The following is a 10,784-nucleotide window of genomic DNA, read 5'->3' as shown; positions in this document are numbered from 1 at the left end:
CTCGAGCTCCACTCTATTTCCTTCCTTTCCCCACCCTCGTTGCCAATGATGTGATGTGGTGGCCATGGTGTGGGTGGGAAGGGAAAAGATGTATTGGAGAGGAAGAAAATATATATAAAGATTGACATGTGAAGCCCACAATTGGATTGGAGAGGATAAATAGAGAGGATGTTAGAGTTAAAGGTAAATTTCGCTCTCTAATTTTTTTTAACAAGCTAACTAAATAGACATTTAGAGTCATATTTAAAGATGTTGTTAGAGACACTTCATGAAAGGATATTTTCATGCTCTTAGGGTAATAGCAGTGCAGCTACCGTACTTGAGAAGCCAAAGCCTCCAGCTAGACCAGGAACGGTGTAAGAAACAGCCTCCATAGTGCATGTGGTATTAAATAGGATCCTTTACGGTACATGTTACTTATTATAGTGGATCTCAACCGTCTCTCTCTTCTCACTTTTCATCTCCCCCTCTCATCCCTTTGCCTTTTCCCACCAGCCACCGAGCAAAGGAAGTGAAACGCTAGGCGGCCCAAGCGGCGACGCGTTAGGCAGGGAACGGAGAGGCGGCGGGATGGCACCACCTCTCCAGGCGACGGTGCCACCGAACTCACCGGATCCGAAGTCGGCTAGCAGCGGGGTGGCACCACCTCTTCGGACGACGGCGCTACTGAGCTCGCTGAACCTCGCAATATCTTTGGCCTAAGCCGCCGCCGAGCTTCACCCCCCTGTCTCGAATCCGCGGTTATGTTTTTGGTTCATGCGAGGTTGAGGTGAGCTCCAACGAGGGCTACGGCGCCGACAAAGGCGAGCTCCGACGAGGTCTGTGGCGCACGTGCTTTTGCCTCCCGTCCCAGTCCTCGCATCTCGTGACCATCGGTGGGTGGATCGAGCACTGGAGCTGGAGCTCGGTGGTGCAAGCTGGAGGGAGGGTCGCAAGGGGCTGCCACCGCCGTTGAGCTCCTCGGCTGCGTGTGATGCGGCCTCCTCCCCCGACAGATCTGGCCACTTCCTTCTCATTATCCTCCTCGCCGCCTCTCCTTCGATCCTCTCACTCTTTTACCTGGTGGAGCTAGAGTACGGGACATGAATGTGTGGGTCTAGACCTGCGAAATCTAACGAGGAACCTATGGCAATATTTGGCTCTGCATTCTTCATGTAGCAATGCAATAGGTGGACATGGAGTGGAATCTCTGACGTGGCTAGCTTGGGCTAAATTCCACTTCAGTGCACTATGAAAACCCTTAGACACCCCTTCGGAAGAAAATTCTATGCGGCAGCATCGCATGACGCTTCTCGTGTGACACCGTGAGAACTGGCGACGCGTGTCCAGCTGCCGCCCGCGTGAGAGTTTCCTGGCCTGCTAGCTGCTGCTCCTCCCTGCAGACCTGCTAGCTCTCGCGGCGCTGTTGTTGCTCGCACGCAGCGCGCTCCCGCGCCGCCGCCGACGACCTGCTGCACTGTTGCTTCTACTCGCGTGCTCCTGTGGCACCGCGCTGTCACCGACCTGCTGCTCGTGGCTGCGCTTTGACGCTCCGCTGCCTGCCTGCCTGCCGGCTGCCACAGGGGAGTAGCAGGGCCCTTACAAAAGTAGCAGCAACCGCTGCCGTCGTCACCATAGCAGATTAGAGCGATGGCTGCCTTTAAGCTGCGGCCTGCGGCTTTGACTCGTCCCAATAGGCGTCGACTCGTCTCCAGCAAAAATCGCGATAGGCATCGGCTCGGCTCAAAGAAGAGTCTTGTGCGGTCGGTAGCTGGACATACGTCACCAGTTCGCACGGTGTCACACGAGAAGTGTCATGCAAAACTGCCGTACAGAATTTTTTTTTCCCACCCCTCCCCCCTCTACTCCTACCCCTGAAATCACCCACAGGAAAAACCACTCGGAAACCGTAGCTAAAGCCCGGAAAGGAGGATAGGAAAACCGTGCAAACGGGGCCAGCGAGCAGTAATGACAGCGGCGGCACTGCAGCAGCATTGCCAGCGAGCTCCTCCACTCCACCTCTCTCTCTTGTCTCTTTCACGCTCTCCCTCTCCTCTCTCTCTCTCTCTCGCTTGCTTTACCCTCTCTCTCTCTCTCTTCCTCACTCTCACTGTCTCACTGTCTCTCTCTCTTGCCCACATTTTTTTCCCCCGGAGAGCGAGAACTGCAGGGCCCAAAAAGAGGCCGGATTCTTTGGTGTTTTCTGAACCTTCTTTACTTGTCCTCAAATGGCCACCTCTTCCTCCTCCTCCTCGCATTTCCTCCCATAGCTCGCATTCGCATTCGCATCGCACTCACCCTCTCCTGCAAGCAAAGCTAAAGCTTCGGTTTGGTTTTTTCCTTTCCTCGCCGCTTTTTTCTTTGCTTCTTGCGGTGGCCATGGCGGTAAGGAGGAGGAGGAGGAGGAGTAGAGCCGCGGCGGTTCTGGTGGCCGCGCTGCTTCTCGCCGCCTCCACGGCCACCGCCTCCGCCGCGTCGTCTTACCCCGCGAGTGAGCGAGCGAGCAAGCTCTCGGTTTCTTCTTGGTTTTTGGTGTTCTACTGTTTCTTGGCTGAATTCGTGTGTTTTTTTGGGATGGTTGGTGGCAGAGGTGGTGACCGGGTTGCTGTCCAGCACGGCGTCGGCGGTGGTGAAGCAGCTCTGGTCGCTCAAATCGACCGCCACAAGGACGGGTAATTCGTCTGCTCCTCCTCCTTGGAGAAAAGAAATTTCAGTTCTTGTGTGTGCGCTTCTTCCGGTTTCTTGACCGGATTATTGACGGTGGTCGGCGGCGGCGGCAGGGTCGGCGGCGGCGGGGAGGTCGATGGTGAAGTACGAGGGCGGGTACGCGGTGGAGACGGTGTTCGACGGCAGCAAGCTGGGGATCGAGCCGCACGACGTCGAGGTCACCCCCTCCGGCGAGCTCCTCGTGCTCGACTCCATGAACAGCAACGTCTACAGGGTCCAGCTGCCTCTGTCGCGATGTGAGCATTGCTAGCTCTTCTTCCTTCCTTCCTTCCTACTACTAGCTTTTCAGCTCTGACTCACAGTCTTCTTCTTCATGGGATTCTGCTAACTAGTACTACTTTATGATGATTGTCAACTCGATGATGTGAGGCTGTGAATTTGGTTTGGTTGGTCAGTTTGTGATTGATGATGTTTGCATGCTAGATTTTGGTCCAGGCTAGTTTGTTTGTTGATTGCGAAAGGTTTGTTAGTTTCTTGTTTGCAATTATAGGTTATGATGTGATTGTGCTTTGCTACTTGGTCACTTTCACTCCCATTGTTTAGGGAAAGATGGCACTGGAGTTGTCCTCTATCTTAGGATTTGACTAAACAGGAACCTGAAAAATCATTGGTGAAATGAAATACAGCGTAATTTGTTTGTCCAAATTAGTACAAAAGCTTCACTATCTGATGTTTTTTTTTAAGGCACTGTATGAAAAATCAGTGTCAACATTTTACTTATCAATAGACGCATTTGAGATCACCAGATTCTGATGTATCTTGTAAAAAATGGATCAAACATTACAGATAGCAGACCGAAGCTTGTTGCTGGTTCGCCGGAAGGATTATCCGGCCATGTCGACGGGAGGCTGCGGGAGGCGAAGATGAACCATCCGAAGGGATTTACAGTGGACGATAGGGGAAACATTTATGTTGCAGATGCTATGAATATGGCAATAAGAAAGATCAGTGATACAGGTAAGCTAAAGTGTCTCTTATATGGGGTTGTTGCACATGATACTGTCTGGTCCCCAAGCATCCTATGTTTGCTATTTGGTTCTCATTGTAACTCTTCAGCACTTGTGTCCAAAGGTGCATTTGAAACAAAAGTTGTCAGAGTGCATGGAAAGGTCATACCCACAGTTTTAAATGCCAAAATGATAGTCTAAGTGGGGTGTGATCCATGGAAGTGTTTGTGGAATCGTGGTTATAAAATTTTCTAATCAGCATTTGTCTTATTTACAATGTCCCCAAGTTTTCAGAAATCATGACATCCTAACAGTTATGTGACTATTGATGTCAGAAAATTGAGTATCACTTGCTTTTGCAAATTGCAACAGTGGAAGAGATGTCACACATTGAAATGAACCTCAAAGTGGACAGGAAGATTACATGATTGGACTTTAGATACTAGAATGATCTCACTCTTGAAATATAGTGATGTCTGTAACCCATGACATCATATTTACTCATTGAGATTGGGTATGTTATGAGTGTGTTATAGACTTGTAGTGCACTTATAATGCACATGCAGCCATGCACAAAACATTTTGTATATTTGTAAGGTAGATTTCTTTTTCGTATGAAAATTTATTTATATGCTTGCTTTTAATATCTCTATCCATTTTAAATTCAAGTATACATTTTTTTCTTTTAATTAATTAATTTATCTGTTCTGAAGGAACTTCATATTTGAGTTTTCCTTCTGATGAACTTTGTTTGGACTTCTGGAAGGGCCTAGCATGCATATTATTCACTTAATCATGTAAATCAAAATGTCTCTGACAAACCGCTTTTATATGCAGGGGTTACAACCATTGCTGGGGGGAAATCAATGAGAGGTGGGCACCTAGATGGGCCAAGTGATGATGCAAAATTTTCTACTGATTTTGAAATACGCTACATCAGCAGTAGCTGCTCCCTCTTGGTTATTGATAGAGGAAACCAAGCAATTCGCGAGATTGCACTCCACAATGATGACTGTGAATATCAGTATGAAGCTGGTTTTCCACTAGGTGCATCTACATTACAATAAGCTTTCTATTAGTACTTCTTGACCAAACAATATTGTTGTCCCATTTTCTTTTTAAACAAAAATCGTTTTAGATCTACACATTTAGTCGAATGACCTACATATTATATAGATAAGGGCATGTTAAAACTGTGGACATTAACCATTTGAGTTTGAATTCACAGGCATTGCATTGCTTTTTGCTGCTGGTTTCTTTGGGTACATGCTTGCATTGCTTCAGCGACGGGTTTTAGGGATGGTATCAACAGCAGATGTAAGTGCTTCATTTTGTTGCGTTATTATGCGAACAAAAATATTGTTTACGTTTTTTGGAAGCACAAGAAATGTAAGGCCAAGAACTATAAGAGCACAGTCCACAGTTGTACTATAAACAATGAATACAGACCTCAAGTAGATCATGGTACAGCTTTAAAATGAAATAAGTAGTTCCATTTACTCTGAATAACCATAGGTGCATTGTTTCAAGGACACTGAAAAGGTAACATACAAAATAAAGTAATACAATCAATTTTGTTGTACCTCTAGAGTGTAGACTGTAGACCAATGGTAAAGCAAAGACGAATACCATACATGTTCTCTTGCCTGCTTTGTTTTTATTTCTAATTTCATCGCCACCTTCTTTTGTATGGAAATTTGACCATACAGGAACCTCAGACTCCTCCAAGACCCAGCATTGCAAGCATCCCTCCATATCAGAAGCCACTAAAGCCTTCGCTTCGGCCTCCACTGATCCCAACCAAAGATCAAGCTGGGAAACATGAGGCTGAAGAGGGGTTCTTCACCTCAATCGGCAAGCTCATCGGAGGAGCAAAATCATCTGCGGTAGAGATATTCTCACGAAAGAAACGCCCAACCCATCAGTACCATCATCACCTTCAGCAGCAAAGAGCCAACCCTTGGCCGGTGCAAGAAAGTTACGCCATCCCACATGATGAGACACCGCCACCATTGGACATGAGAGCAGCTACTCCTCGCAAGAACTATGCCTTCATGACAAAGGAGCCTGAAAAAGTTCACCATGTCCGCCATGGCCGGCCTTACTTCAACGGCTGGGACATGCAGCATGCCCCTCAGCAACAGCCAGAGCAGCAGATGTACCACCAGCAGCACCTGCAGCAGCACAGGCAGTACTCCGCAGGCCCGCAAACTTTCTACGAGCAGAGCTGCGAGACGACAAACGAGATCGTCTTTGGTGCCGTCCAGGAGGTGGACACCAAGCGGCGAATGGTGGAGATCAAGGCCGTGAACTATGGGGACACATTCTATGAGCAGTACGGGATGCGATATCGCAACAATTACATCGGCTACAACAACAGCAGCAACGGCAACAACAACAACAACTACTATTAAACAACCAACCCTTTTGCCCTCAATTTTCCCCCTCTCTCTTTATCCCTGTTTCTTTCCTATATGATTAGATTTACCGCTCTCGTTTTCGCTTCTCCTGACCTCCGCGACGCCTGTAACAAAAGAAAGAAAAAGCGGGGGGAAGTAGAGGCACTAATCTTCTTCAGTCCTGACCTGTGCAATGCAATGGCAAACACCTGGGGAGGGGTTTTTGTACTACACCCTGATGATGATCAGACACTCTTACACTACCATCCTGTACATATATTTTGTTGTTCACCTGTTCACCAGGTCAGCTGTTCCTCAATCCATGTTGGCTGCAGCACCAATCAGTCATGCTGTGATGATCTCTTTGCACTACTGCTGTATCCTGTATGGCTGTATGTTGTGTTGCCGCACCCACCACCTGATGAGCAGCTCAGCTGCATCAGTGGAGCAGGCAGGCAGCTGCCGAGACCACCACCACTGCCAAGAAAGCTTTGGGAGTTTAGTGGCCGCATCATGTAGCGTTCGACCTCCACACAGGAAACTTGCGGAAAGCACCGCCCTTTTTCAGTCGATCTTTGCACATGCCGATGCGCAGCGAGACGAAGCTGAATGGCAGCTTGGTTGCTGTTTGCAAAAACAAAAAAAAAACACACGGCAAACAGCGTTACAGCAACAGTAGCTTCTCACTCACTCACCTTGCCTCGTGACGCCAGTGAATGCACTCACCGATATCACCGTCTCTCCAGTGGAGGAGGACAGCCAGGGGACACACAGTCCTATGTGACCGTGGTCAGATCAGAAGTTTTCAGATGTATGTATGTATGTGTGTGTGACCAGTTTTATTGCGATGAGGGGTCGGCACACAGCTGACATGTATGTGGACCTGACATGTCGGATCATGGTGAAATGAAATTCAAGAGTGAGGGCAAAGCAATGAAGCGATGAAAATAAATCAGATTGTCCATATCTGAAAAAGAAAATTGAGAAGTTTGTGAGAGGAGAGGTTTACTATATGACCACAGGTGATGATAGATGCTGTCGTTGTAGCAACGGATAATGTTTGCAGGGATGTTGCTGAGAAGCGTTGGAGGGCAGAGGGCACCATTGCTGGAGGACAGAGTCGTACACTTGTGCAGGCTCTGGAGGTGTCTCTGATGTCCATGAAAGATAGACATGTTTCTGGCAGATTGCTGCGAGACAAGCTTGACGATGAACGGTGACATGTTTTCTGATCCTCTGCTGCGAGACAAGCTCGATGACGATGAAAGACGACAGGGCCTGAAGGAAAGACACTCGATACTGCTACTGCCCATTCATTATCATGTGGTTGAATTTACACTCAAAACAAATGTTGTCGATATAAAAAAAAAAACACCCTACTACATCCGTCACAAGAGAGTTCACTTTTCAACACGAATCTGACAGGCACTTGTCCAGATTCGTGTATAAAAGTGAATTAATTCTTTTGAGGACAGAGGTAATACATTATATCTTACCCCACCAGATTAGTCGAATGAAGCCTCGGCATGTTCAAGTCAAGCTATGCATACCAAAATTTTGCTTATCTTCAGCCAACAGGTAGTTAATCCAAGGCACCTTCTTGCTGCTGCCACTACTAGGCCACCTTTATCTTCGTTGAGGCAGCGAACTTTGATTCCTCTGTCATGCTAGCTATTTACTTTCTTATTAGGTAACAACACTTCATAGTATGTATAACAGCTTCAATCATCACTAATAAGAGTTCGCGAGTTATTGATGAAAAAAATGGTCATCATCTGTTTCTTCAATTTACGTGTCAACTGTCCCCTCTAGATACATCAGGAAATGATCCCAGTATCTGAACCATAAAGCTACCAGCTGAAAAAGAAAAAAAAAACATTATCATCTTCTCGTTTTGAGATCTTCCCCAACGAATGATCCTTCCATTTCTTGGATCATGGCTAATAACTATTTTTTTGGTAGAAATCATTTCTAGTCTAGAATGCCAGAGACCATCATGAGTAACAACATAAAAAGATTAGTAGTAAGATGTACCTATGATGAAGGTAGCTCCAACAAATCCTGTCATGCCCCATCTCTCACCAAGCATAGCCCATGCAAAAGCAGCACCCCATACCGGTTCCAGACCATAAATTATTGCAGTTTCCGTAGCTGATACATCACGCATAGCAGCCACCTAAGACAATGAAAAGGTCCACACAGTTAACACTTCAAAATGTTGTCCTCACCTGAAGAGAATTGATGCAGTGAGGATAAAATGTTACCTCTGCCCATAAACAAAAGGTAGTTGAGAATATGCCTGTGTATAGTATTGACATCCAGGGAAACTGTATCATCACACCAAATAACTTCATCGGTGACTGTAATTGTGAAGTCCACTGGTGCACATTCTTGGTGAAGCATTTAATAAAGAATGAGACTGCAGATACAAATGCTACAACAAGCACCTGGGTTTACATTTCCTATTTAGCACCTCATCTATAACAGAGTGAAAAAAAAATCATGATATAAATTGCAAAACAAGCCTAGATGGAGAACAAACCTGGCATCCAACAAGAGCTGGAAAATTCTCTTTCTTCATATTTCGGGAAATATGCTCAGTCCTGAGCATATGAATTGCAAAACAAAAGGCGCTAAGGAGGTTCAGAAGATCACCAACCTAATGATATTAGCACGAAAACATCAGTCAATAACTCCAGAGGACCTAAGGACTAAATTGTAAGAAGACGACAATATTTGACAGAGGAATATTGTAAACCATAAGCAAAATAGAAAAAAAGTGCAGACAAATTTGTTAACCTGTTCATGTGGATAATCTGACTTACACATGGCGGTGAACCACTTAACTCCAGAATACCAACTCCAATAAGGGATAAAAGTGCTCCAATCCATGTATAGGCAGGTATTTCTGCTCCAAGGATACCATCCAAGAAAGGAACAATGATCACCTGAACATATTTGAGTAAAGAACCATGAAAATCTATATATTCTAGGGAAGACCTTATGGGACTAAGCTTGAGAAACATGCATCTTACTGTGAGGGAAGAAATGAAAGCCGTGCGACCAGCATCAGCTGTGACTAACCCAATAGCCTGAGCAAGGTAACCAATGGCTACCCAAATGCCCAGCTCTACTCCTCTTATAAAGACTTGAACATCATTGAGTGCCTTCAACAAGAGCGGTACAAAAGGGATGGCTGAGATAGTGAAGCGCAATACATTGAAAAGATCAGGATCTAACATAGTCTCCGCCTCTTTAACAACAGAAATGTTGCTTGCTGCAATAAATAAAAATCAAACTCAAACATTATTGACAGGAGAATTGTTTCAATTCAAAATATGAAAAAAAATTTGGATGAACTGTTTCACTGTAAACCAAACTGTTCACTATTACTATACATAGATAAACTATACCAATGAAACAAAGGCCTACCGACCATGAACACTCTATCGCAACTCAAGCATATCCCAAATGCAAACGTACAAATAGCCTAGCAGCATAGAAGACATCTCAAGAGAAAACCACTTGTTCCATGAAGTTTGCAATTAAACAGAGAAGGATCAAATATTGTTCTAGTACTGTCCATTTCTCTCCGTAATAACATCGAACAGGTGATGTGCAAGTGCGTTTTCACAACGCAGGATGTACATGACGTACGTACCGAAGACGATGGTGACCAGATTGAGCAGGACGACGCTCCTCGCCTTCCGGGGCACCAACGAGGCCACCTTCCGCCACGCCGCCCGCGCCCGCCGCCGCGCCGTGGTGCAAGGCGCGGCGGGCGGTTCGTCGGGGTCGGGGGCGGCGGATTCCCGCATCCCGGGCGGCACCGACTTCCACCTCCCGCTCTCATCGGCCGCCTTCTTCTTCTTCGTCTTCGACGGCGGCGGCGGCGACCGGTTGGAATCCTTCGACGGAGAACCTGAATTGGAGGCGGCGGCCAAAGGCGCGAGGAGGCGCCGCCGTCTCGTCGGCGAGGGCGCCGCCGCTGGGAGGAGGCGGGGGAGGGAGCGGAGGGGAGGGGCTTCTAGAAGGGATGGACGCCATGGGCGGGGAGGGTTCGGAAGCTTCGAGAGGAACATCTCGCCGGTGGGGAAGGTTCTAGAAGGTTGGAGGCCGCGACCGGCGGCTGGAAGAAAGGCGGCGAGCTGGAGGAGGCGAGCGGCCTACGATTGGCCTGTTTGGGTGGGCCGAAATCTACGCCTATCCACGTGTAAGGTCGAGATTTTAGCTCGAGTACCACATATGTGTGTGGGCCTCTATTTCGGCCCATCAACACAAGTTGTATGGCTCTATTCTCTTGTAATTTCGGATTTTCGTTTGCACATGTAATAAACTTCTATAAATTGTGTGTTTCGTATATAAGATAAGATTTTTATAAAGCCCTCTTTGTTTAGATTTAGACTTATTGGTTTAGACATTTAAGTCAGTTTATTGGCTTATATAATTTATTATAAGTCAGTGAATTTAATGTCCTAAATTTAGTGGTGGAGGCATACATCTACCTCACATAAGCCAAAAAAAAGTTTCTCCAACCTAACTTTTAACTTAATAGTGTTAGAGTGGCTTATGGCTTAAAAAAAAACTAAATGAATAAGCTGCTTGTTTGTTTAGACTTAGACTTTTTAATTTATAAGTTAACTTATAAGCCTATAAACAAAGAGTGCCAAAATAGTTTCCTAAATCAACTTCAACTTTGTGTCACTCATTTATACCCTCAAAGGGGTTAAAG

General features: G+C 46.3%; 2 protein-coding genes across 4 annotated transcripts; one reads left to right on the top strand and one right to left on the bottom strand.

Moving 5' to 3' along the window:
* The first annotated feature begins 2,082 nt into the window (after positions 1-2,082).
* Positions 2,083-6,283, top strand: LOC127776785 (uncharacterized). Its single transcript, XM_052303330.1, has 7 exons — positions 2,083-2,470; positions 2,568-2,651; positions 2,760-2,942; positions 3,493-3,663; positions 4,491-4,700; positions 4,882-4,970; positions 5,363-6,283. The coding sequence occupies exons 1-7, from the start codon at positions 2,359-2,361 to the stop codon at positions 6,065-6,067; spliced, it is 1,554 nt and encodes a 517-aa protein (XP_052159290.1). The 5' UTR covers positions 2,083-2,358; the 3' UTR covers positions 6,068-6,283.
* A 107-nt stretch (positions 6,284-6,390) lies between these two features.
* On the bottom strand, positions 6,391-10,176 carry LOC127776786 (uncharacterized). 3 transcript variants are annotated; one of them, XR_008018231.1, is made up of 8 exons: positions 9,714-10,176; positions 9,088-9,329; positions 8,878-9,000; positions 8,595-8,711; positions 8,317-8,499; positions 8,087-8,228; positions 7,062-7,909; positions 6,391-6,935 (listed from the first exon to the last, which is right to left on the bottom strand). XR_008018231.1 is itself a non-coding variant. In XM_052303331.1 (7 exons), the coding sequence occupies exons 1-7, from the start codon at positions 10,132-10,134 to the stop codon at positions 7,848-7,850; spliced, it is 1,290 nt and encodes a 429-aa protein (XP_052159291.1). In that variant the 5' UTR covers positions 10,135-10,176; the 3' UTR covers positions 6,391-7,847. The 3 variants fall into 3 exon arrangements, 2 of the variants coding, with proteins under 2 accessions (XP_052159291.1, XP_052159292.1); XM_052303331.1 differs by having other exon boundaries at positions 6,391-7,909; XM_052303332.1 differs by having other exon boundaries at positions 6,391-7,909; positions 8,317-8,379.
* Positions 10,177-10,784: the final 608 nt, after the last annotated feature.

This window comes from Oryza glaberrima, chromosome 6, assembly GCF_000147395.1.
Source record: "Oryza glaberrima chromosome 6, OglaRS2, whole genome shotgun sequence".
In the NCBI taxonomy this organism is placed as follows: domain Eukaryota; kingdom Viridiplantae; phylum Streptophyta; class Magnoliopsida; order Poales; family Poaceae; genus Oryza; species Oryza glaberrima.
Note: the sequence above shows the minus strand (reverse complement) of the source record. Positions and strands in the feature narration are given on the sequence as shown.